At 38.0% G+C, this 27,972-nt stretch overlaps 1 protein-coding gene across 7 annotated transcripts in view; it reads left to right on the plus strand.

The window, feature by feature from the left end:
* PRKDC (protein kinase, DNA-activated, catalytic subunit) overlaps nucleotides 1-27,972 on the plus strand; it is a 219,931-nt gene that overhangs the window by 112,701 nt on the left and 79,258 nt on the right. For 6 of the 7 annotated variants that reach the window (XR_012020234.1, XM_072804689.1, XM_072804690.1 and 3 more), the window contains 12 exons: nucleotides 1,883-2,026; nucleotides 5,061-5,212; nucleotides 5,836-5,967; nucleotides 11,932-12,043; nucleotides 14,314-14,438; nucleotides 14,524-14,673; nucleotides 15,854-16,027; nucleotides 16,900-16,998; nucleotides 18,106-18,313; nucleotides 20,355-20,544; nucleotides 21,734-21,946; nucleotides 26,725-26,837. Coding sequence is in view for 6 of the 7 variants with exons in the window: in XM_072804689.1 (XP_072660790.1) it covers nucleotides 1,883-2,026; nucleotides 5,061-5,212; nucleotides 5,836-5,967; nucleotides 11,932-12,043; nucleotides 14,314-14,438; nucleotides 14,524-14,673; nucleotides 15,854-16,027; nucleotides 16,900-16,998; nucleotides 18,106-18,313; nucleotides 20,355-20,544; nucleotides 21,734-21,946; nucleotides 26,725-26,837 (1,812 nt within the window). In the remaining variant the exon portion in view is untranslated. The remainder of the gene's footprint in view (nucleotides 1-1,882; nucleotides 2,027-5,060; nucleotides 5,213-5,835; nucleotides 5,968-11,931; nucleotides 12,044-14,313; nucleotides 14,439-14,523; nucleotides 14,674-15,853; nucleotides 16,028-16,899; nucleotides 16,999-18,105; nucleotides 18,314-20,354; nucleotides 20,545-21,733; nucleotides 21,947-26,724; nucleotides 26,838-27,972) is intronic. The other variant, XM_072804692.1, reaches the window with a different exon arrangement.

The following is a 27,972-nucleotide window of genomic DNA, read 5'->3' on the forward strand; positions in this document are numbered from 1 at the left end:
GATAATATTAGCTGTGGGTTTTTTGTAGATGTCCTTTATGATATTGATATATGTTTTGTCTAGTCCTACTTTGTTGAGGGTTTTTATCATTAATGGATGTTGTGCTTTTCAAATGCTTTTTCTGCATTTGTTGAAAGCCTCATATGATTGTATTCTTTCTTTTATTATCATATCACGTTGATTGACTTGCTCATATTGAAACACCTTGCAGCCCAGAAGCAAATCCCACATGATCGTGGTGAATTATTCTTTTTTTTTAACCTACTGTTCAATTTGGTAGTATCTTTTTGAGAACTTTTATACCCATGTTCCTCAGGGATATATTGGCCTTTAGTGTTCTTTATTAATGGAGTCTTGGGTTTGGGTTAAAATTTCAACTCTTAAATTTATTGATTTTGCAGATCTTCCTTGACTTATGATGAGGTTACATCCCAATAAACCCATCATAAGTTGAAAATACATAGGGGATCCCTGGGTGGCTCAAGTTTAGTGCCTGCCTTTGGCCCAGGGCGCAGTCTTGGAGTCCCAGGATGGAGTCCCACTTTGGGCTCCCAACATGGAACCTGCTTCTTCCTCTGCCTGTGTCTCTGCCCCCCTCTCTCTCTCTGTGTCTATCATGAATGAATGAATGAATGAATAAATAAATAAATAACTTAAAAAAAATACATGTAGTACACTTAGTTTGCCAAACATCATAGCTGAACTTCACCTACCTTAAACATGCTCAGAGGAAAAAAAAAAAAAAACATGCTCAGAGGACATATGTCAGCCCATAGTTGGGCAAAATCTAACAGAAAGCCTATTTTATAATAAGGTGCTGAATATCCCATGTAATTGATTGAATGCTGTACTGAAAGTGAAAACCAGAATAGATGTACGGGTGCAGAATGGTTTTAAGTATATCATTTGTTTACCCTTGTGATAGCATAGCTACTGGGGAGCTGTGAGTGCTGCTTGCCTCTGTGCAGCATCCCAGGAGTATCATCCTACACATCGTTTGCAAGCTCAGGAAAAGATACAAATCCAAAGTACAATTTCTACGGAAAGCATATTGCTTTTCTTAGCATCATGAAGTCCAAAAATCTTAAGATTTAACTTAGTCCTGGTAAGTCAGGGACTGTCTATAATTTAATAATCAAGAAGTTTATATTTGTTATTTATAAATCAACAGACATACATGGAGAGTGCAGACTTTTTTTTACTTATGGTGTGCATAAACAAGATTTGAGAGCATATGGATTTAAGTTGTGAGAGAAACTCTGAGGAAGCATATTTAATGAAAACGAAGTGGCAAAGGTTAAGAAGATAGGTAGCTTGAATTTTACTTTAGTTCCTTTGAATCAAAATGGCATTCTCTTGACATTTTTAAAATAAACTAGTGGACCTTAGCATATGGATACATTTTATTTAGATTTTATAGATCTTGGGCAGATGAAGTCTATAACACTGTGATTTCTGTAATACAAGAAAAATGAGAAAAAATTAGCCACATGCACCTACCTAATTTTTATGTTCTTATTTGTCATATACTCTATGCATTTGCATATAATAACGGAATTCTCTAGAGCTGCATATTATTCAGGTGGGACAAGATTGATATAGAGAATATTTCCTTTTGATTACTAAGATCATAGTTATATCATGTTTTCAATGAAGAAAAGATCAATAATCCATTTCCCTCAAATTGTGGTTTTAGGAACCCATGAGGCTAGAGTTCAACAGAGAATCTGATTAAGCAGAGTAATTGCTGGAATTTACGTCTGCTTTAGATTTAGGTCAAATGCTAATATTAAATTTTAGCTGATGCAGGATACGTTCTTGAATTAACATTTTGGTGATTCGAAACCATTTTTTGATATTTGACTTTTAAATTTTCTTGTAGGTCTTTCGCCCTTATGCGAAGTACTGGCTAAGCCCCTTACTGCAGCTGGTGGTTTCTGAAAATAATGGAGGAGAAGGAATTCACTATATGGTGGTTGAGATAGTGGTTACTGTTCTTTCATGGACAGGATTAGCTACTCCTGTGGTAAGAATGGATACATCTTTTATGCCGTACTATATTAGTCTCTTGCTGATATCATACCAGAATTTATGACAAATAATCCAAGCTCCTTTTAATGAAAAGAGTTAACATTTTTAGCATTGTCATATTGCTGTACTAAGTGGCCTCATAATGCTAGTCTCATAATGCTAGTCTATTTGTTTTCTTTTGTGTCTGCTTTTGATAATTCCTCTGACTTTGTGTTTATTTTTAAGCTATCAGGTGTTTGTTTTGTTTCTTGTTTTTACTTGCTAGGAGCTTGGAAATTAGGTAACTGATATATTAAAAATAAGCTTGAAATAAATGTCAGTATAGGCCCTGAATATGAGGTCCTGAAAAGTTCTGCTGTAACTAAAGTCCCTGGATTTTTTTTGGCATTTGTTTTGCCAGCTTACCTACTTAGTATTGTCTCTGGCTCATTAATGGTTGAGATTGCCAATAAGAAGGTGACTACCAGGTGAATGATACTATGTCATACTCAGGCAGTCTTGTGGCTTCCTCCAGTTTAGATTCATATGTGCTAGAGCTTTGCCCATCACTTAAAAACTTTAGCACAAAAGTTTTCATGTAATATCCTGTGAACACTCCTCAGTAAACATGATATACAGACATAAGATTTTTACATATGTGTACCTATATCTGGATATGCCGGTCTGATTTCAGAGTAAATCAAATTTAGATTTCTTAGCTTTAGTGTGATAAAATAATTTGTACTATGCTAATAAAATGAAAGAATTGAGAGAGTATATAGTTTAACTCAGGAACCATTGGGAAAGATTGAGTTAAATGTCAGGTGCTTGGCTGAGCTTGAGAAAGCTGAACTGTTAGGTGTCAGAATAGCTGCATAAAATAATAGTGAGTCAAAGTGAAAATCAAGTGAAACCTTTAATCATTTATTGTGGTAGTAGAAACAAGAGGCTAAGGCCAGAGGAAGCATTGACTCCCCATTTGTTTCCCCCATGGAACATAGCAACATGGTCTGGTCTGGTAAAGGGTCAGGTGGATTAATTAGAAATTCAAACATATGACAGAGCATAACCACTTGGGATGGGGGTCATGGATGGCTAAGGGTCTGACTGCAACTTCCTTGGATATTACAGAGCCCTGGCTGTGTCCCAGGCTGGTGCATGAGGGCAGTGCACCCATGAGGCCTGCCAGGTAAAGCCTTTGTCACTACCTGTGCTTGGAACTGAAAAATCAGGCATAGGCTTTTCATCAAAAGCCAGAAGCCTCAGGAGACTGACAGATTTCTTTTATAAATGGACTTTTGGATTAAAAAATGCTTTTCCTAGCATTCTGTGCACGTGAATTAGAAGAAGAAACATTGTTAAAATGTCTATACTACCCAACGCAATCTCCACATTTAATACAATCCCTATCCAAATACCACCAGCATTTTTCACAGAGCTAGAACTAAACAATCCTAAAATTTCTATGGAACCGCAAAAGACCCTGAATAGCCAAAGTAGTTATGAAAAAGAAAAATGAACTGGAGGCATCACAGTTCTGATTTCAAGCTGTATTACAAAGCTGTGATCATCAAGACAGTGTGGTTCTGGCACAAAAGAACCCAGACACATAAATCAGTGGAACAGAATAGAGAACCCAGAAATGGATGTTCATTCCTATAGTCAACTAATCTAATAAACAGAATATCAACTAATAAACAGAAAAGAATATCAAATGGAAAAAAGTCTCTTCAACAAATGGTGTTGGGAAAACTAACAGCCACGTGTAGAACAATGAAACTAGACCACTTTTAACACCATGGACAAAAATAAATTCAAAATGGATGAAAGACTTTAATGTGAGATAGGAAACCATCAAAATCCTAGAGGAGAACAAAGCCACCTCTTTGACCTCAGCCATAGCAACTTATTAGATATATCACCACAGGCAAGGGAAGGAAAGCAATGAACTATTGGGACTTCATCAAGATAAAAAGCTCTGCACAGTGAAGGAAACAATCAACAAAACTAAAAGGCAGTCTTCAGAATGGGAGAAGATATTTGAAATGACATACCTGATGAAAGGCTAATGTCTAAAATCTACAAAGAACTTCTAAAACTCAACACCCAAAAACAAATAACCCAGTTAAGAAATGGGCGGAAGACATGAATAGATGCTTTTCCAAAGAAGACATCCAGATGGCTAAAACATACATAAAAAGATGCTCAACATCACTAATCATCAGGAAGATACAAATCAAAACCACAATGAGATAACATTGCACACCAGTCAGAATGGCTAAAATGAGCAAGGCAGGAAACAACAGATGTTGATGAGAATGTGGAAAAAAACAAATGCTCTTAACAAGGTGTTGGTGGGAATCCAAACTGTGCAGCCACCCTGGAGAACAGCAGAGAAGTTCCAGAAAAATGTTCAAAGTAGAACTACCCTACAATCCAGCAATTACACTACTGGGTATTTACTCAAAGGATACAAAAATACAGATTTGAAGGGATACATCCACCTCAATGTTTATAGCAGCATTATCAACAATAGCCAAACTATGGAGACAGTCCAAATATCCATCAACTGAAGAATGGCTAAAGATGTATCTATACAATAGACTATTACTCAGCTATCAGAAAGAATGAAAACTTGCCATTTGCAATGATGGGAATAGAGCTAGAGTGTATTATGCTAAGTGAAATAAGTCAGAAATAGACAAATACCATATAATCTCATGCGTGTGTAGAATTTAAGAAACGAAACAGATGAACATATGTGAATGGGGAGAAAAAAAAAGTAGAGGGAAACATGAGCCATGAGAGACTTTATAGAGAAGAAACTGAAGGTTGCTGGAGGGTGGTTGGTTAGGGATGGGCTAGATGGTGATGATTAAGGAGGGCACTTTCATGATCAACATTGGGTGTTGTATAAGTGATGAATCACTGAATTCTACTCCACACACCAATATTGCATTGTGTGTTCACTACCTAAATTTAAATTGAAAAAAAAATGCTTTTCCAGAATGGAATGCTACATATTAATATAAATTTCTGTACTTTTTTAGGGTGTCCCTAAAGACGAAGTGTTGGCAAATCGATTGCTTCATTTCCTAATGGAACATGTTTTTCATCAAAAAAGAGCTGTGTTTAGGCATAACCTTGAAATTATAAAAACCCTTGTTGAATGCTGGAAGGATTGTTTATCTGTTCCTTATAGGTATAAATTCACTGGATTTTGCAATATCATTTAGACGTTTTAAAAATGTAGCATGATGTAAATGGTGATTTCAGTGAAATTTAATTACTCGAAATAATAAAAGAAGGAATATAATTTGAAATCACATCATTTATAAGGGTATAATATTGCTGCTAATAAAACTATAACCTCCAAAATTTGACAGTAGAAGCACCTCTGGGCAAGTCATTGCCTCTAGGTGGCTCCTGTTCCATCTTTCAACTCACCTGTGCTTTTCTCACACACTGGGCATGTGGGGTGCTCTCTGCTCTTCACTGTTCCAGTTCAGGGGTAGACTGTACGATTTTTCTTCCCTTTTAGCACAGCCTGAGGTGAGCTAAAACTTTCTGAAGGTTTCAGTATCAACTAAAGGTGAATGGGGGAAATAATTATATCATGAGAAATGTAGATGTGTTGTCTGTGTTGCACAGCTAGAGTAATGTGAATGCGTACAAAGAGGGTATTTGCAAGAAGGGTGTTAAACATGGGGAAAGATAAAGTATTTCTTATCCTGAATATTAGTCATAGAAAATTGTATATCTTGCTGCCTATTTTATTATATGATAACCTATAACCTATATTTATTCTTTATTCTTATGTTTCAGGTTGATATTTGAAAAGTTTTCCAGTAAAGATCCTAATTCTAAAGACAATTCAGTAGGAATTCAATTATTAGGCATTGTAATGGCCAATAACTTGCCTCCCTATGACCCAAAATGTGGCATAGAGAGAATAAAGTGAGTATTTTTTTTGGTATATTTTTTATTGGAGTTTGATTTGCCAACATATAGCATAACACCCAGTGCTCATCCCATCCAGTGCCCCCCTCAGTGCCCATCACCCAGTCACCCTATACCCCCACCCACCTCCCTTGCTACTACCCCTTGTTCGTTTCCCAGAGTTAGGTGTCTCTCGTGTTCTGTCACCCTCACTGATATTTCATCATTTTCTCTCCTTTCCCCTTTATTCCCTGTCACTATTTTTTATATTCCCCAAATAAATGAGACCATGTAATGTTTGTCCTTCTCCGATTGACTCCCTTCACTCAGCATAATACCCTCCAGTTCCATCCACATCGAAGCAAATGGTGGGTATTTGTCATTTCTAATGGCTGAGTAATATTCCATTGTATATATACATAGACCACATCTTCTTTATCCATTCATCTTTCGATGGACACCAAGGCTCCTTCCACAGTTTGGCTATTGAGGCCGTTGCTGCTATAAACCTTGGGGTGCAAGTGTCCTGCCATTTCACTGCATCTGTATCTTTGGGTAAATCTCCAGCACTACAGTTGCTGGGTCATAGGGTAGTTCTACTTTTAACTCTTTGAGGAACCTCCACACAGTTTTCTGGAGTGGCTGCACCAGTTCACATTCCCACCAACAGTGCAGGAGGGTTCCCTTTTCTCCGCATCCTCTCCAACATTTGTGGTTTCCTGCCTTGTTAATTTTCCCCATTCTCACTGGTGTGAGGTGGTATCTCATTGTGGTTTTGATTTGTATTTCCCTGATGGCAAATGATGCAGAACATTTTCTCATGAGCTTGTTGGCCATGTCTGTGTCTTCCTCTGTGAAATTTCTGTTCATGTCTTTTGCCCATTTCAGGATTGGATTGTTTGTTTCTTTGCTGTTGAGTTTAATAAGTTCTTTATAGATCTTGGATATTAGCCGTTTATCTGATATGTCATTTGCAAATATCTTCTCCCATTCTGTAGGTTGTCTTTTAGTGTTGTTGAATGTTCCTTTTGCTGTGCAGAGGCTTTTTATCTTAAGTCCCAATAATTCATTTTTGCTTTGGTTTTCCTTGCCTTCATAGATGTATCTTGCAAGAAGTTGCTGTGGCCAAGTTCAAAAAGGGTGTAGCCTGTGTTCAAAAGAAATAAAAGGCATTCAGATTGGCAAAGAAGAGGTCAAACTCTCCCTCTTTGCAGATGACATGAAACTGTACATAGAAAACCCAAAAGACTCCACCCCAAGATTGCTAGAACTCATACAGCAATTCGGCAGTGTGGCAGAATACAAAATCAATGCCCAGAAATCAGTGGCATTTCTATACACTAACAATGAGACTGAAGAAAGAGAAATTAAGGAGTCAATCCCATTTACAATTGCACCCAAAAGCATAAGATACCTAGGAATAAACCTAACCAAAGAGGTAAAGGATCTGTACCCTAAAGATACAGAACACTTCTGAAAGAAAATGAGGAAGACACAAAGAGATGGAAAAATATTCCATGCTCATGGATTGGCAGAATTAATATTGTGAAAATGTCTTTGCTACCCAGGGCAATTTACACATTTAATGCAATCCCTATCAGAATACCATGGACTTTCTTCAAAGAGTTGGAACAAATCATCTTAAGATTTGTGTGGAATCAGAAAAGACCCCGAATAGCCAGGGGAATATTGAAAAAGAAAACCAGAGCCAGGGGTATCACAATACTGGATTTCAAGTTGCACTACAAAGCTGTGATCATCAGGACAGAGTGGTACAGGCACAAAAACAGATACATAGATCACTGGAACAGAATACAGAATGCAGAAATGGGACCTCAACTCTATGGTCAACTAATATTCAACAAAGCAGGAAAGACTATCCACTGGAAAAAGGACAGTCTCTTCAGTAAATGGTGCTGGGAAAATTGGACAGCCACGTGCAGAAGAATGAAAGTAGACCATGCTCTTACACCATACACAAAGATAAACTCAAAATGGATGAAAGGTCTAAATATGAGACAAGAATCCATCAAAATCCTAGAGGAGAACACAGGCAACACCTTTTTTGAACTTGGTCATAATATGTTTTAAATTCATTTGTATTTCCTTGGTATTGGTTGTGATCTCTCCATTTTTATTTGTGGTTTTATTAATTAGAGTCTTTTCTCTTTTGTTTTAATAAAGCTGGCTAATGGTTAATTTATCTTACTAATTTTTTCAAAGAACCAGCTCCTGGTTTTGTTGATCTGTTCCACAGTTCTTCTGGTCTCTATTTCACTGAGTTCTGCTCAAATCTTTATTAACTCTCTTCTTCTGCTTCGTGTAGGTTTTATTTGCTGTTGTTTCTCCAGTTCCTTTAGGTGCATGGTTAGCTTGTGTTTTTGAGTTTTTTTCCAATTTTTTGAGGGATGCTCGTATTGTGATGTATTTCCCTCTCAGGCCTGCTTTTGCTGTATCCCAAAGATTTTGAACGGTTGTATCTGCATTCTCATTAGTTTCCAGGAATCTTTTTAATTCTTCTCTAATTTCCTGGTTGAACCTTTCATCTTTTAGTAGGGTGCTCTTTAACCTCCACGTGTTTGAATTTCTTCCAAATTTCTTCTTGTGACTGAGTTCAAGTTTCAAAGCATTATGGTCTGAAAATATGCAGGGGACAATCCCAGTCTTTTGGTATCGGTTAAGACCTGATTTGTGACCCAGTATGTGGTGTATTCTGGAGAAAGTTCCATGTGCACTTGAGAAGAATGTGTATTTAGTGTCATTTGGATGTAAAGTTCTGTAAATATCTGTGAAATCCATCTGGTCCAGTGTATCATTTAAAGCTCTTGTTTCTTTGGAGATGTTGTGCTTAAAAGATCTGTCATTTGCAGAAAGTGCTGTGTTGAAGTCTGCCAGTATTAGTGTATTATTATCTAGGTAGGTATGTCTTCATTTTGGTTATTTATTTTTATTTTTTTTTTATTTTTTATTTATGATATTCAGACACACACAGAGAGAGGCAGAGACACAAGCAGAGGGAGAAGCAGGCTCCATGCACCGGGAGCCCGACGTGGGATTCAATCCCAGGTCTCCAGGATCGTGCCCTGGGCCAAAAGCAGGCGCTAAACTGCTGCGCCACCCAGGGATCCCCTCATTTTGGTTATTAATTGATTGATATACTTGGCAGTTCCCCTATTAGGGGCATAAATATTCATGATTGTTAGGTCCTCTTGTTGGATAGTTCCTTTAAGTATGATATAGTGTCCCTCTTCATCTCTTACTACAGTCTTTGGGATAAACGTTAATTTATCTGATATGAGGATGGCTACCCCTGCTTTCTTTTGAGGTCCACTTGAATGGTAAATGGTTCTCCATCCTTTCATTTTCAGGCTGGAGGAGTCCTTAGGTCTAAAATGAGTTTCTTGTAGACAGCAAATAGATGAGTCTTGCTTTTTTATCCAGTCTGAAACCTGTGCATTTGATGATATCCTGTAGCCCATTCACGTTCAGAGTTACTATTGAAAGATATGAATTTAGTGTCATCATAATACCTATTTAGTCCCTGTTTTTGTGGATTATTTCTTTGGGCATCCTCTTTCTTTTACAGAGTCCCCCTTAATATTTCTTGCAGAGCTAGTTTGGTGGTCACATATTCTTTAGTTCCTGCCTGTCTTGGAAGCTCTTTATCTCTCCTTTTATTCTGAATGAGAGCTTGCTGGATAAAGTATTCTGGGCTGTATGTTCTTCTCATTTAGGACCCTGAATATATCCTGTCAGCCCTTTCTGACCTGCCAGGTCTCTGAGGAGAGGTCTGCTATTAATTTCATATTTCTTCCCATATATGTTAGGGATCTCTTGTGTCTTGCTGCTTTAGGATTTTCTCTTTATCTTTGGAATTTGCAAGTTTCACTATTTAATGTCAAGGTGTTGAACGGTTTTTATTGATTTTAGGGGGGGAATCTCTCTATCTCCTGGATCTGAATACCTGTTTCCCTCCCCAAATTAGGGAAGTTCTCAGCAATGATTTGTTCAAATATGCTTTCTGGTCCTCCGTCCTTCTCGGTGCCCTCCCAAGTAAATGTAGATATTTCCCTCTGAGTCTGTCATTTATTTCCCTTAACCTTTCCTCATGGTCTTTTAATTTTTTTTCTCTTTTTTTCTCAGCTTCCTTCCTTGCCATCAACTTGTCTTCTATGTCACTCACTCTTTCTTCTACCTCATTAGCCCTTGTCATTAGGACCTCCAGTTTGGATTGCATCTCATGTAATTGATTTTTTAATTTCGGCCTAATTAGATCTAAATTCTGCAGTCATAAAGTCTCTTGATTCCTTTATGCTTTTTTCCAGAGCCACCAGTAGCTTTATAATTGTGCTTCTGAATTGGCTTTCTGACATGGCATTGTAATCCACATTCTGTAACTCTGTGGCAGAGAGTACTGTTTCTGATTCTTTCTTTTGTGGTGAGTTCTTCTTTCTAGTCATTTTGCTCAGTGCAGAGTGGCTAAAGACGAGTTGTACTTGTTAAAAGCACAAACTCCTCTCTGTAGCATTCCAGCTGTTCTCTCTTTAAATCTCAGGTCGAATTCGAAGGTTTTCAGGATGTTTTGAAAGTTATCTAGGTAAGTTGGTGGGGACAGGTGACTTGGGCACCCTACTCCTCCACCATCTTGCCCCGCTGTCGCATAAAATGAGTACTGAGGAGTTCGGCTTTGCTTCTTTTCTAGATTAAGATATAGATGAATTGGACTGACACAGTGAAATATGGTCTAATTTTGATGAATTTAAGGAACTTAGACCCATGTAAAAATATTTTTACTAAAATTTAGGTAGTTGGGCTTACAGGTCATTTGATAGAAGAAATATGTTAATGGAGTGAATGCAGAAAGTTAAGGTTTTAAAATAAGTATAATTTGTTTCAAGTGTGTTTTAGCAAATAGGAGGTGTTAGGTATTTTCTTTAGTATTTTCTAATGTCACATTTTCAGCATTTGCCCTAAAGCAACATAAGCTCTGTGGGATCATTTGTTACTGGATCATGACTTGAAAGCCCTCTCACTGTACTTTTTGCTATAGCTATAGCCTCTGATCCCTCCATTAGGACCCTGTGTGCGTGGGGATAGATGCGGCCCAATGCCTGCAGGGAGGGATGCTAGTGAGATACATGATGTGATGAGCACTGAGTGTTATATACTTCAGATGAATTATTGAAAATTGCATATGAAACTAATGATGTACTATATGATGACAGATTGAATTTAAATTAAAAAGAAAGATAATCTGTACCATCATAGAATGGAACTTCATTGTCCTACTGTTTTAGGATTTTTGAAAAGTCAGTGTTTGCATCACTGTTACTGTAGATTTCAGCATCCACCTTCTGAGCTTTTCCCATTATTTTTAAAGTGTCTCACTTTGGTTGGCCTTCCTGCATTAGCCTCCTGGCACTAGTTACACCAGTCACCTGATACTGTATACAGACATGTGAATCCATAAAGACTCAATGGGAAATAGTTTACTTTTAGATGAATTACATTTTTTGAGCTTTGATTCACTCAATGACAACTGAACAGAGCTTCTCTGGAGGTGGAGCCTAATATGCTGTGGCCGGTGGCATCCGGGGGCCCTGCACTGGTGTTCACTCTCCTCATTTCTGTGTCCTGCTCTTGTCATAGCAGATGGCTTTCAAGGGTTGTTGGTAAATCATGATATTGGATAGTAGCTTTCTTTGCACTACGGTTTCTGTATACTATCCAGCACTATGTTTTACTTTGACTAAAACTAGGTCCTGTGTGATTGAACTGGGAACTTTAATGTACATTCCTGGTCATGATGTAACAGCCTTAAGTATATCTTCACATGTATTTTCACATAAATAACTTGGATTATGTTTTATGTTTTGTATTTTCTCAATTTGTGCTATTGTGGCACAAAGAGTAAAGTTGTTATATTTTTAAGTCAACAGTATGTATTATTTGATACATATTTATTTTCTATATTTGTTACAGATACTTTGAAGCTTTGGTCAGTAACATGTCCTTTGTAAAATATAAAGAGGTATATGCAGCAGCAGCAGAAGTTCTAGGACTTACTCTTCGATATATTACCGAGAGAGAAAATGTGAGTGTGTTATACAATTTTAATAAATACTTCTTTTTCAGATTTGATTTATCATAACACTTGTTACTTATATCCTCTATAATGTAATAAAGCAAAGTGGCCATTCTGCATTTATTAATACTTTAGTCTTTCCGGTTGTATACACTGCTCAATTTTTTTTAAAGAGGACATATGATTTTTTTGAACACTTGTAAACTTAGTGAACATTTAAAGATTGGTAAATTTTTATTGTGAAAGTCAGAATATGAATATATAACTGGTTTTCATTCCTCTGAAAGTAATGCCAGGATTTCCTTTTGGAGAAAATTATTTTGTTGGCTACCTGCCATGGTTAGTTAGAGCTAAGGTAACTAGGAAAATGCCCTACTTCCAATCTGGGACAGAATATAGCTGTGAGACAGGACAGGGTACCTCAGAGACCATTTCTTAGTCTTGCGTGCCCTACCCACTTTACAGAATAACCTCACTGTATCTTCAAGTGCAATGTACATTCAGAGTACTGTAGTACTCAATAGCATGTGTAATTATTACAGATATGTAAATTTCTTGGACCAGTGTATGGAAATTACATGTTCTAAGTTACTTGAAAATAGCATAGTGGAATGGTGCTTACATTGCTGTCCTTCCATGATTAGTAAGTGAGGTGCTATGTATTTTGGAGCCCTCAAAACCACTGTCACTCATTGTGATAAGCCACTCTTGGCAAGTCTTTTTGCAATCTGTCCAAGATGACATAGTTGATCATTCCTCCTGATTTCCCTTTGTCATTGTTTCTAGGACACTCTTTTGGCTCTCTTCCTACTTCCCGGGCAGTTTCTTCTTTCTTCTATGGCTCCATGTTTCTTGGCCACCTCCCTAGCTCTGGTCCTCCTGTTCCCTGTCACTGGTCCTCCTGCTCCCCTGTCAACTATCCAGCCTGTGGCTTTGAAAACTGCCTGTATGTTCATGATTCCCAACTTTATACCTCCAGTCCACATCCTCTTCTGAAAGTAAACATGCAGAGTAGAGATTGGGCTGTTTTCACTATGTGACTAGGCGAGGAGTTTAGGGAAGTCAGAAGATCCTGAAGGCACCCAGCATACCCCAGCACAATGTAGTGGACCCCTGCCCATTTTGCTAGTTGGGCATTTATTTATGTTTAAAAAAAAGTTAAGGGAAAGAGACCTGTTTGAGATTAGTCTTCATTTATAATTTATTTTAGGGATTACCAGCTATTTTTGTAAAATAAGATTTTAATATTTAGAATAACCTTGTTGTTATTACAGGATTCTGATGTCCCTAGATGTTAGGTTTCAGATTACATAATATGCTAAATTTTCAGTACAGATGGATCAAATTATAGCAGATCCCAGGTTTAATCTCTCTTCACTTAAATTTCATGTTAGTAAGAATGATAAATACTTTTGTTTTACATAGTTCTTTTCTGAATATAAAATGGTATTGATTTAGTATAGAAATGAGAAAAAGTGAAATATAAGGAAGTGAGAGTCACTCATATTCTAACCACTAAATTGCTTTTAGTGCCTGAGATGTAGTCTCCAGTCATCAGCATGTATGTGCATGCATTTGTCTTCTGTTGTTCACCCATATTGTATTGTTTTATAATTTTGGTTATATATGTCAGGTACTTACTGGCTGGCTCTGGGCTCTGAGAATGCAGCCAGGAACAGGGCAGGCCAAGCCCCTGCCTCAGGAAGCTGGCTAGCATTTGGTGAGGGAATACAGACAATACACGAGCAAATCTATCATGGTAGATAGTAACACGTGTTGAAGAGAAAACTATAGGGAGATATACAGTGATGGGGTTGGTTGTTTAGATAAAGTTGCTTAAAAATTCTGGTCTGTATGAATATTTGACCAGAGATATTAACCCTGGCATCATAAAATATGTTTACCTAGCATTTAGTTACTGATTTTAGTTCAGCTTCTCAAATAACTTGTTAGCAGTATTTCAGGTATCAGAGGAAGCACTAATCTTTACTAACCTGCCGTCGGACAGCAGCTGGATGCCACCAGTGGTAGCAGCACAGAGCAGGCATGGTGATGGCTTGGTTCACCCAACTCACAGCCCCAGAGCTTCTTGTGCCCAGGGGTTAATGCCAAACCTGTGCATACGCCTGACACTGTACCCTGTGAACACCTTTACTTTGTATGTGATAGCATGGAACACCTTCCTTGAGTTCACTTAACTATTCAAGACAAACCTGTTTTCATTAAACAGTGTAAGTTTGCACCTTTGTGAAATTGAAAAAAAAAACTTAATTTTTCAGATATTGGAGAATGTGGTGTATGAACTGGTCATAAAGCAGTTGAAACAACATCAGAATACGATGGAGGACAAATTTATTGTGTGCTTGAACAAAGTTGTGAAGAACTTTCCTCCTCTTGCCGATAGGTAAGATGTCAGTTATGGTGGACATCGTGTTGCAAGGGACTGTCTGTAGCTGTCCTCTCACTCATTGGCCATGTCCACTGGTTAGATTTATGAACGCCGTATTCTTCCTGCTGCCAAAATTTCACGGAGTGATGAAGACCCTCTGTCTGGAGGTGGTGTTGTGTCGTGCAGAGGAAATAACAAATATCTACTTAGAGTTAAAGAGCAAAGATTTCATTCAAGTCATGAGACACAGGTGAGTGTGAAGCTAGCTCTGTATTCTCAGAGGCAGCTGGCTCATAAAATTTTGATTTGTTCAGCTGTCTCCTTCAACTCAAAGAATTTGTAGGTTTTCATAAAATATATTTGTTAAATTTTAATCAGAATTAAAGGTGGTAGAGCGTGCCCTCCTGCCTCCTATAATGTGACACTTTGGGAAAGCCACACCTCAAGCATTGTCTGTGGCTCTTTTCAGATTTAAAATGTGTGGTTTTGAGTTCTGTAGTCATTTTGCCAGCTAGGAGCCTTCCATTATTTGTTAAAATTATTCATTTATTTTCACATTATACTACTAAAATATTAAAGGTGATGTTGATCACTTACAGTGATTCAGTATTTCCCTGTAGAAATACTGATTACAGTATTTCTCTGTACTCTTTTTCAGACTTGTCTGTATACATATTTTTTACATAGGGATAAATTATTAATGCCAATAACAAAGAATATATGTCATTGTGTTGTGTTATCCTTCAGTAGAAATTTACTGAGTATCTACCGTGAGTAAAGCATTAAGCTGGGGGCTTTGAGGAGGAAAAAATACATAAAACCAGGAAACAAGTGTGCACTTTATTTGAGGCCCAGGCTACTCTTAACTCGGTTTTGACCTGCCCAGGTGGCTTGACTAGCACTTGAAATCATTTTTTCAAAATGTGGAATCCTTTATTTTTAATTTACTCTAATTTATTAATTTTATTTATTTAACTTATTTTTAATTTATTTTGTTGACATTTGGGATTTTTAAAAAATGAACTTTTATTTTGGAATAACTTTATATTTACAGAAAAGTTGAAAGATAATGCACAAAGTTCTCATGTACCCTTCACCCAGTTTTTCCGTGTCTCATAATTATGGTACATTTGTCAAAACTAAGAAATTCACATTGGTATGTTACTGTTAACGAAACAACACTTTATATAGATTTTACAGTTTTCTCACTAATGTCCTTTTTCTATTCCAGGATCCAATGCAGGATACCACAGTGAATTAATTTGTTTATTTTCAACATTCTAGCTCATGATAATTTTTTTAAATGTAATTTTTATGTTTCTGTTGTAACAAATTTTGCAATAGCACAAAGAAGAAAAAGTTACTTGTCATATCTGAAAGTATAATAAAAATTGTTAAATTTGTGTGTTTTTAAAAATCTCTCTTTATAGAGATGATGAAAGACAGAAAGTGTGTTTGGACATAATTTATAAGATGATGGCAAAATTGAAACCAGTAGAACTCCGAGACCTTTTGAATTCTGTTGTAGAATTCATTTCTCATCCTTCTCCAGTGTGTAGGGAACAAATGTATAATATTCTAATGTGGATTCATGACAATTACCGGTAAGCTCTACATTAACTTAAATTTTTTTTTTTTTTTTTTTTTTTTTTTTAGTGGGAGGTGGTGGTGAAGGGGCAAGAAGAGGGAGAACAAGAATCTTAAGCAGACCCCACACCCAGCACAGAGCCTGACATGGGGCTTGATCTCATGACCTGAGATCATGACCTGAGCTAAAACCAAGAGTTGGATGCTTAACTGACTGAGCTATCCAGGCGCCCCACTACATTAATATTTTATATTACTATTTTTAAGGGAATATTTGGGTGCTTATAGCAATCTGGAACAGATTATAATAAATAATAAAACACTTTTAAACATATGTTTAATGATTAAAACAAGTTTATTTTAGTACATTGACATGTATCCTTATTTTAACTCCTTTTATGTACCTATGGGAAATATTCAGAGTATGCAGTTATTGGTTGAGTTAATAGTGTAATCTGTTTTTATAGTTATCCCTTTAAGATCTGACAAAATTAAGGAAATGAACTCTGTGGGATGTCTTTATCCTATAGGACGTCCATCACACCACTTCCTAGGAGAGGTCTGATCCTCTCCAGGGACCTCTTAGCACTCCCAGGGAGCCCAGTGCAGCCCTGCTTCCATTACCCATCCACTCTGCCTCATGCATGTGAGCCCTATCTCTTTGCAGGAGTGGGGGGTGATGACAGTCACTTTGATGGGCTCACAGAGGCATCAGAGGAGGGTGTCAGGGTACATACATATGAGGGTAGGTTCTGTTGTGATTTGGGAAGTTAAAATACCATGGGAAAAGCCAGATTATTTTCCTTTAATTATAGGTGGTGTTTTGGGGTTGAACAAAACTGATAGAAGACAATATTAATGTTTCATCATTTTGTTATTTTTTTCTCAGAGATCCAGAAAGTCAAGCAGATGATGACTCTCGGGAAGTATTTAAGTTGGCAAAAGATGTGTTGATTCAAGGATTGATTGATGAGAACGCTGGGCTTCAGTATGTGCTCCTCCTGGAATAATTGGGCCAGGACAAATAAATTTAGGGGTATTTCTTTCTAGATTTGCACAAAGTATTTTTCAGCAGTTTTAGAATTATATTTGAAATCACATTAAGACTTAAAAGTCCTGACAAGTTATTTCGATAGAAAACTCTTAAAAAGTGGTAAGGATAAAATTTTCTCTGCTCATGCAGTGAGCATGAGTGTTTCAAAATAAAAAAATCTGTGGGACGATTATTATGTGTCTGATTTAACTCAGATAGTTGAGATCACACTATACATATTGAGTGAAATGTTTGAAATTTTAGAAATATGAGGAAACTATAATATTGATTATATCTAGGAATGTAAATGATTATTTTCTTCTAAAATGCCTACCCTGGTGGTTTTGTGAGCATTTTTTCAAGTGCTAAGAAAGGGCAGAAACTTTTTGTATGATTCTCTATATCAGTTTTCCATTCTGCAATTTTAAACTCCTTTCAATTTCATAAGCATTCATAAATTATAGAGTCTACCCTGTTTTTTGTTTGTTTTAGCGGGTGAGAGGGGCAGAGGGAAAGGGAGAGAGAATCTTAAGGAGGCTCCACACACTGTGGGCTTTGATCTCACAATTCTGAGATCAGACCTGAAATCAAAACTCAGGTACTTCATTAACTGGGCCACCCAGGCACCCTGAGCATAACCTAGTTTTTAACTAGTTTAAATTTTGAATATTTTATGGCACTAATTCTTGGAGTGAGTTGTTTTAGCAAGGCAGTGAAGGAGTATATATAATTTCTTAAGGTGTTTTCTCAGTTTCCAAATACTTATATTATATAATCATCATTGAAAATAATAGATCATTCTCACGTAATAGAAATGAGAACAAAATCATCCAGTTTTTCACCTCTTGTTAAATATGTTAAAGTTTTGGAGTATTCCCTTCTTTCAGTGCATGTTATTGTTCATAACTCAGATTAAGCTCTTTATACAATTTTGAATGTAGTTTTCCTGTATGTTAAGCTTTATAGAGACAACAAACTGCCTTCACGTGACACTGTGTGTAGGACATTCTTTCTCATTTACTAATATCTGAGAAATATGCTTATTTCCTCTCTGCTCTTCAGATTAATTATTCGAAATTTCTGGAGCCATGAAACAAGATTACCTTCAAATACTTTGGACCGATTGTTGGCACTAAATTCCTTATATTCTCCGAAGATAGAAGTGCACTTTTTAAGTTTAGCAACAGATTTTCTACTTGAAATGACTAGCCTGAGTCCAGATTATGCAAACCCTGTGTTTGAGCATCCTCTGTCAGAATGTGAATTTCAGGTGAAGTACTTATCTCTAATAATAAATATTATAAGCTTTTCCTGTCTTTTAGTCAACAAACATTTTCTTTTTTTTTCTATAGAGTTCTTTATTCATGAAAGACACAGAAAGAGAGGCAGAGACATTGACAGAGGGAGAAGCAGGCTCCCTATAGGGAGCCCACTGTGGGACTTGATCCCAGGACCACCCCCTGAGCTGAAGGCAGACACTCAACCACTGAGCCACCCAGGCGTCCCAGTCGACAAACATTTTCTAATAGAGTTAAACTGGTTGTCTTTCTTTTATTGTGATATAATTAACATCTATTAATTTCAAGTGTACAGTATAATGATTTGATATTTGTGTGTATTGTGAAATAACACAGTAAGTCTAGTTTCACCATGTACGTACAAATTTTTTTTCCTTGTGATGAGAACTTTTAACATCTACTCTCTTAGCAACTTTAAAATATACAATACAGTATTACTAACTATAGTCACCATGCTGCACATTCTGTCTCCATGACTTATTTATTTTTTAACTAGAAGTTTGTACCTTTTAATCCCCTTTCCCTATATCCCCTTCCCTCATCCTCAGCCTCTGGCAATCATCAGTCTGATCTCTGTATCTATCAGTTTAGGTTTTTTTGTTTGTTTTGTTGTTACTTTTTAGATTCCACATGTAAGTGAGATCATGTGGTATTCTCTGACATATTTCACTTAACATAATGCCCTCAAGGTCTATCCATGTTGTTGCAGATGGCAAGATTTCCTTCTTTTTATGATTCAGTAATATTCCATTAAATCACATCACATCTTCTTTATTCATTCATCCATTGATAGATATTAAGGTTGCTTCCATGTCTTGGTTATTATGAATAATCCTTCAGTGAACATCAAGGTGCATATATCTTTCCAAGTTTTGCTTTATTTGGATAAATACCCAGAAGTCGAATAGCTGGATCCTATGGTATTTCTATTTTTAGTATTTTTGAGGACCTCTGTACTGTTTGTTTTCCTTAGTGTTTGCACCAATTTATATTCCACACATCAGTGCATGAGGGTTTCATCTTCTCCATATCCTTGCCAATACTTGTCATTTCTTATTTTCTTGATCATAGCCACCTGACAGATGTGAAGTGATGTCTTACTGTGATTTTGTGTTTCCCTGATGATTAGTGATATACTGGGCTTCTTATTTTACTGGAAATACTCACACATTCCTTTCCAAAACACTCACATTTGCTTCAGCCTCATCTGCTCACACTTGTCTGCCTTTTAGCCTCCACTTAGATTTTCCTTTCTCCATAATGCCATCCTTCCTCATCAGTCCCCTCATTCATTTAGTAGATGCCAAGTGTGAACTTTCTCCTGACAGCCTTAACAACCTGTGATGACTTACATATTTACGGACATGCTCACTTTATCTCTGCCAAGCTGGGCAGTAGCACCTGACTGTTTTGCCTGCACTTGTCCTCCTAGTGATTTTCCTAGTGTCAGGCACATAATGGGACTTTGGAAGGAGCTGAGCCCTTTAGCTTGTTACAGCTGTGGTGCCATTTTTGAGTATGGCATGAAGCCATTTAATTCAGAATGTGAAGGAGGAGAAATATGGTTTTTCTCCCCTACTGCTAATCAGTATTTCTAGTTGGCAAATTGTTAAAGTCTTTAAGTTTGGAAAGGTTCTTCTTCAGTTGCTTCTCACGGATACATGAAATCATAGTACATATTTGTTGATAATACCAATGAATTCTAAATGAAAATATTATGGGGGCATATTTGGGTGGCTCAGTGGTTGAGCGTCTGCCTTTGGCAGGGTCCTGGGATTGAGCTCCATGGGGCTCAGGCAGTGGGGCGGAGTGGGGGGGTGTCCCTGCTCAGAGGGAGTCTGCTTATCTCTCTCCTCTGCCCCTTCCCCTTCTTGTGCCTGCTTCTGTCTCTGCCCTCCTGGTCTATCATGAATAAATAAATAAAATCCTTAAAATATAAATAAAGTAAAATAAATGTATTTCAGTGTTGCTAAAGAAGGACTATTATTTCATTTGGAGCTCTCTTACATTCAGGAATATACCATTGATTCTGACTGGCGTTTCCGAAGTACTGTTCTCACTCCGATGTTTATTGAGACTCAGGCTTCCCAAAGTACTCTTCAGACTCGGACGCAGGAGCGATCCCTCCCAGCTCAAGGAGTGATGGCTAGGCAAATACGGGCCACCCAACAGCAGTATGACTTCACACCTACACAAACTGCAGGTAACTGTTCACCTGAACACCTGCCTGTTCTGCACCAGGCAATATGATCTGTGGAAGTGGCCTCTACTGCAAGAACATTGACTATAAGAAAAGTAAAACAATAAGAGAAAAGAGTAAGAACCAACAGAAAAGCTATATCAGTCAAAGGAGAAAAGCACTGAGATTCCAAGAGTCATCAAATTCTTAGAGATAAAAAGTGGAAGGGGAGGGCTGGGGAAGAGTGATGGGCTACTGGTGTTTGAAGGTTATGGAGTTTCTGTTTGAGAAGATGGAAATGATCTAGAGATGAATTGTGGCGATGGTTGTACAACTGTGTGAAAATATTTGACACCATAGTACTGTACACTTTAAATGGTTAAAATAGTTAATTTGGTGTTCTCTAAATTTTACAACAAAAAAAAAGTAGAAAAGGATTATTTTTGATTGGAAAAAACAAAAGTTACAGTACATGTATGTGTTATTTTGATTTTGTCCAGAAAAATCCATTTAGTGCATCAAATTTAAAACCCCTTATCTCAAAAGCAAAGAACTAAAGAGCCAGACCAAAGTCATTTACTAGGTTTATAGTTTATTAAACTTTTCTTTCTTAAATTGTTCACCTGTTTCCTTTGATCAGAGATGTGTAAGTTGTACAGTAAAATGCCTAAATCATTTAATGTAAATGTTTCAGTGTTGTTCCTTTATATAAATTTAAATTTTTTCATGTTCTCTTGGTTCTAGAAGTAGGATTGATTTGAATGATGAATATTTTATGACACTATATTAGGCATCATGAATTTTAGTACCTTTTGGTAGATACAAAGTATCAGTCCTGTAATGATCACAGTGGCTTGAGGGAGCAGGTAGGGTGTTTCCTGCTTCACAAATGAGGACACTGAGGCTCAGACACTTGAGCTGCCTCAGGTCTCCCACTAGAAACCTGATAGAGCTTCCGCCTAGTGTCTTTCTGCTGTGACATAGTGTCTTTCTGCTGTGACATGGCTGTCTCCCTGGAGGAGCTGTCCCCAGTGACTGTGGCAGGTGAGCACATGGAGGCACTAGGTGCCACCAGGATGATGCCATCGTTTTGTCTCACACATGTGTCAGGCAGTTGGCACTGCTCCAGCTGCAGTGGCGGGGTGGTGTGGGCTTGGCAGTGTTGTGCAGTCCTGAGCGTGCTGTGACATGCTCTGGTCATGTCTGTTTGCAGATGGTAGAAGCTCCTTTAATTGGCTGACTGGGAGCAGTATTGACCCACTGGTGGATTATACAGTCTCATCATCGGATTCTTCATCTTCCTCCTTACTGTTTGCCCAGAAGAGGAATGAGAAGTCACAGAGAGCACCCTTGAAGTCAGTCGGACCTGATTTTGGGGAAAAAAAGCTGGGCCTTCCAGGGGACAAAGTAGATAACAAAGCAAAAGGTAAAAGTAAGCTTGCTGAAGTGTACTTAACATTAGTTAATGCAGAGGCTTAGATAAAGAAAGTGCATTTCCGACTGCATTCACATTTCCTTATAAATAAGGCCATTAAAATTTAATTCAGGGGTTCCTGATAACTAGTCAATAGAGTATGCAACTCTTAATCTTGGGGTCGTGAGTTCAAGCCCCATGTTGGGGGTAGAGTTTACTTAAAAAAAAATAGTAATAAAATTTAATTCAATAAATCTTGTTTGGGTACTTACCATGTTGAAAGCCTCGTTTTAGGTGTTCCAGAAAAGCTGTTGAATAAATTAAAATCAGTCCATTCATTTAGTGACTTTCTGAACATCAGAGTAAGTAAGCAAATAGGTGATCTTGAGATGAGACAGAATTAGTAAATCTCAGTAAAGCTCAAGGAAGGACCTGGGGAGAAGAGGCTGTTGTTGGGAGTAGCCTTGGGGGCTCGGGGTATGGGAAGGGGGAGGGTGAACAAGGACTGAAGCAGGAAGTATGGAGCATGTTTGGGAAGATTGTTTACAGACTGGCAGTCTTGTAGCAGTCTAGCCAAATAGGGTGCTGTGGGACAAGCCCACTGGGAGCATGGAGCAGACAGCTATGGATATGGGCCTGCAGATTTAGGAGGCTACCGAGGTTTTCCGTAGTGAACCAAGCAGACAGGTAGGGTTCTCTGGATGACCTCTTGGGGGATCCGCACAGAGCAGCATGTGCAGTGCCTGAGGAGGCCCTGGAAACCAAGGGTTCTGGTGGGGAAGAAGAGGGGGGACAAGTCACGGGGGTTGCAGGGAAGTGCTGGCAGACCTTGAAGACCCAGCACTGGCTGAAATGGTGCCACTCAGCTCTTGATGAGAATGGCAGCTCTGGGAGTGAGTGAAAACCCAGAGAATGGAAACAGAGAAAAGGTCCTAACACAGAACCTTGGGGAAATGCTAACCATATGAGTTTGGATATAAAGAAGTAAAATTAAGAGCAAGGATTACCATTTGCTTCAACGTGGGTGGAACTGAAGGGTATTATGCTGAGTGAAATAAGTCAGTCGGAGAAGGACAAACATTATATGGTGTCATTCATTTGGGGAATATAAAAAATAGTGAAAGGGAATAAAGGGGAAAGGAGGAAAAAATGAGTGGGAAATATCAGAAAGGGAGACAGAACATGAAAGACTCCTAACTCTGGGAAACAAACTAGGGGTGGTGGAAGGGGGGGAGGTGTGTGGGGGTTGGGGGTGACTGGGTGATGGGCACTGAGGTGGGCACTTGACGGGATGAGCACTAGGGTTATTCTATATGTTGGCAAATTGAACACCAATAAAAAAATAAATTTATAATAAAAAATAAGAGCTAGGATAAATTTATTTTATTTATTATTTTTTATTAAGTTTTTAATTTTACATTTCAGTATAGTTAACCTACAGTGTTATATTAGTTTCAAATGTAAAATCATACAGTGATTCAACAATTCAATGCATCATTACTCGGTGGTCTTCATGATAAGTGTACTCTTAATCCCCTTCACCTATTTCTCTCATCCTCCCACCTACCTCCTCCCTGATATGCTTTATTTATTTTTTAAGATTTCTTTGGAGGTAATCTCTACATCCATTGTGGGGCTCAAACTAACAATCCCAAGATCAAGAGTCACACACTCCATTGACTGAGCCATCCAGGCACCCTGATACACTTTATTTTAAACGAGTAAATGTAAATTCCTTTAAATTAATTGTAGGAATTAAACACACATGAAATACTTTCCTCACTTCCTCACTTCACAATTCTGTGAATTTAAAGTAGGTGAGGTAAATCTAGCTTCCTTTTGCTCAGCACTCTGGGTTTGAAGGGGGCTAATGAGGCCCTCCTGCTTTGTCTGTTCTGCCCCCGGCTTTGTTGCTTCCCACCAGTCTTTTTTCTTTTATATCTTCCTCTGCTGTTTCTCCACCAAACTGTCATCCAGAGTGCATGGTTCTATGTCCTTCTGTAACTTTGACAATGAAAGCCTCAGGGTTAAAATGTAGTCCCAGAATGACTATTACCTTCTCATAGCTCGTTAATTGTCTTGCTCACCTCGAAACCATGGCACGTGCATCTTCCCACAGAATTGTTGAACGGGTGTTTGGGGCAGCCTGCAATACAGTTAATGGATGGAGATTGCCCGTGACCCACTCTACTCAGTGGGGAGGAGGCTCAGAAGACAGAAAGAAGTGGCTGAGGTTAGCAGCATAGTCCACAACTCAAACTGTTGAGCAATTTTTCCCTGTTTTCATTGACTTGTATAGAAATTAAGGAGGATAAGAGGTGAAACCTAATTTTTAAACCATTTTCTTTAAAAGTTTTATATGTGAATTTGAAAAAACTTGTAGAACTGAGTAGGTAAAATGAATACTATTAGCTATCCATTTTAATTTGATTAATGTATTTGAATCACCCCTTGTGCCTTTGTAAATGTAAAATATTTCCCATACTGTCTGTCTTTTTTGGGGTTTATGTATTTTCTTGCCTAAACAGGAATATTTAAAAATTCATAAAATGTGGTGAATTAATCCTTACTATGATACTATTATCATTGACATTTAAAAACTTGAAATTGTAACCTAATTAAAATGTCACTTTTCAGCCATTATTTTAATTCTTTACTACAGTTTCCTTCAGTTATTTGTATCAGAGTAATACATGCATGCAGTTTAAAGAGTCAAATACTTTGCCAAAGCTTTTTAGAATAACAACCCTCCATACCCGTTTCCCGAATTCCAGACACAACGGCTTAGACCCTTCTGAATCTCTAAACAGTATTTATATTGCTACTCTACCTTTTTTTTTTTTTTCCCTTGTAGCATTAGTCATTCTCTTTAAGCTTACATTATGGACATTGAAGATTTGGCTCCTTCTTGTCCCTCACTCCCACCCACCACACAGATGCTCACAGTGAATTCTTCTTGTGTCTTTATTCTCTTGATATAATTAAGTCTTCATCTTGGTTTCATCAGTAGTTTCCTCTTATTTGATTACATACAATTATGCATGTTCAAGTCATAGTGCTTCTATGACTATTTTTCCTTTCCTATTGTATAGTAATTTTTCTTGCGCATTGATAATTATTTTGGTTTAGATTTCTATATATTCATCACTTGATTCCCTCTGAGTTGTACCATTGTCTTTTTCTGTGTCCCAACATATAAATGTTTCATCTTAAAAGAAATCTCTTCTATGGCTTTTGAGCCACCCTGTCTTGAGATGTCTCTATTCAACCATGGTCTAGAGACCTGAGGGCCTTTTCACTTCTCTTGGATTGGATTCTTCTTTTTGGATGGCTCTTCTTTCTGGTGGAGCACTTCCTTGAGTAGCTTCCTGAGAAAAGGGGTCAGAAAGAGTAAGTTGTTTTTGATGCCTTGATGCCATACATTGCTTTTGATGGCACTCATACCTGCTAGGTAATTTAGCTGTAGAATTCTGAGAACTCACTAGGGTTCTCTATTACCCAGGGTTGGGTTGGGAAACCTGATGGCATTCTTTTTTTGATTCTTTATAAGAGTTGGATTTTTTCTCTGCAGAAGATCTTAGGATCCTTTCTTTTAAATCAATTTTAGGAAATTACACCAAAGTGTCATCTGGAGTGTGCAGGTCTGTTGTAGTGCATTTTTCTGGGCGGTAGGAGGGCCCTTTTAGACTGCTAACTTACTTTCCAGTTCTAGAATATTTTTTTGGGTGATTTTGTTGATGATTTCCTCATCTCATTTTCTTTTTGGAATCCTGTTGCTTGGATATCGGACCTTATCAGATCTTGTAATTTTCTTGTCATTTTTTTCCTTTTTGCTTTGTATTCTGGGAAATCACTTCAACCGATTTTCTAACCCTGGCTTTTATATCATATTTTTGGTTTCCATGAGCTTTTTATGTTCTCTGAATACCCTTCCATCCTTGATCCACTGTTGCAATTTCTACTCTTCTTTGATAATGTTTGAATTTTTTTTTTTTTTTGGATGGTCTGCTTTCATCGGTTGCTCTTTCCCTTTTGTTTATTTTTTGTTTCTGTTTTTTATATTTGAAGCTTTTCTCAAAATGTCTGGTGGCTTGTCTTTTGGCTTATACTCCCAGATGGGGCACTAAAAAGACATTTGGAATAGCTGCACATTGGAGTGCAGAGGTCCAACTAGACCAGGACATTGAAACTCCTGATGTATTGCTCTCTTTGCCTGTGCTTTTGAACTGGTGGATTACCCAGAGGCAAAATATCCAGTCTCTTGCCAGCAGGCTATAGGCCAGGGTGCCAGCACTCCAGAGGCCAAGCTGGAGCAGGCAGCTGCAGTTTCCAGAAGCCCATGTGGTTGCTGGGTAGAGTTGCTGTGTCTGCAGCCATGCTGGCCCTGTGCACCCGCAGGGCCACAGGGCCCTGCAAGCTCCACACCTGCAGCACGAGGAAATGTGCTTTCTAACCACACCTCCTGCTGCAGCCTCATCTTCCTCCTTGCCCCTAGAGGTGCTGGGTGCTGCCAGGTTTTGAGTCTTCCAGGTCTTCTCCACTGTTATTGCTTTGTCCCTGTTCTGTGCATGGTAGCACTGGGATTGGACTGAGTTCTCTCCAAAACTGGTTAGTTGTCTCCTGTGCGATTCTCTGTAGACTTATGTCATTAAAACAAAGCAAAACAACTAGATGAAAATTAAAAAATGGAGATAAGCGAATAATTCTATTTTGAGAGGATTCTAGAAAGAAGGCAAAGTCAACTGCAAATGTCAAATTGGCCATCTGTAACAAACCTTTATATTCTTTAGGTATAGACAATCGGACAGAAATATTAAGATTACGCAGACGATTCATAAAGGACCAAGAAAAGCTCAGTTTGATTTATGCCAGAAAAGGTATTGCTGAACAAAAACGAGAGAAGGTTTGTATCTGTTTTGAGAATTTGATCAGAAATATTTATTTTATATCAAAAGATATATACTAAGGAATAAGTTTGTCAGATATTTCTTCCCTAACAAAATTATGGAAGTAGCACTATATGCATTAAAGTTACTTATGAACCAAGGATTTTTCCCCTGACTAATGTAGATATAAAGGACAGTCATGACTCACTAATGAGGTCATGGGGATCTTGGAATGGAGCCTGTGTGGGTAGTCCCTTGAATCTGCAGTATGTTGAGTTCACAGGCGCTGCCAGGACCTCATCCCTGCCCCTTATCTCAGACTCTCACTGAAGCTTGACTTTGTTGTTTGTGTACAGACTGGCTTTCTCCATGTGGTGAGACACGGCCTCAAGTTGTTCCTGAATGATCTTACAACATTAGCTGCTGGGAGGGATTGGCCAGAACCTTGACCTAACTTGGGTCTGAGGCCACTGTGGGACCACGTAACAACCAGCCACTCTCCTGAGGGTGCCTGGATGAAGAGGGAATGGTGAGCCCAGAGAAAGGGGTGAGCAGGCCAGGCAGATAGATGGTCCAGGGTTATCTGCTGAAAGCAGTGACCTAGTGTGGCATGAATTAAACATTTCTCAAAATGTGGGATTAATGAAAGAATTTTTTTATCCATAGCTTCAGTATTACTTACAAATTAGTAATTACCACAGAATTTTCAAGAAAGATGAGATTATGAGTTAAAACACCCGAGTTTGTTCTAATTTAGTTTAAATCCTCACTTAATTAACTTCCAAATCTGAATATGAAGTAGTTGAGTGGTTCCACTGTATCTTCTGTGGGAAGAAAATGTACTTTTCATCTTTCTCTTGTCTCTGTAAATATAGCTGTTCTCTTAAAGAGGAGGGTCCCAAATCAGTGCCCACAGTCATCCCACACCCCTTCTTATTGGCCCCACCACATGTGGAGGGCATTCTGCTTTGTGCACTCGAAGAGGTAGCCATGAGCTACTAATTAAGCCTGAAATCTAACTAGGTCTGCCTGAAGGATATAACAAGCAGAATATGAACAGAAGGAAGAGATAAAATCAGGATTGTTGGATAGAAATCACAGGGAGATATTTTGGTCTGATATAAAGAGAGTCCTTTTAATAATTAGTAAATG

The sequence above is a fragment of the Canis lupus genome, chromosome 28 (assembly GCF_048164855.1).
Source record: "Canis lupus baileyi chromosome 28, mCanLup2.hap1, whole genome shotgun sequence".
Taxonomy (NCBI): Eukaryota; Metazoa; Chordata; class Mammalia; order Carnivora; family Canidae; genus Canis; species Canis lupus.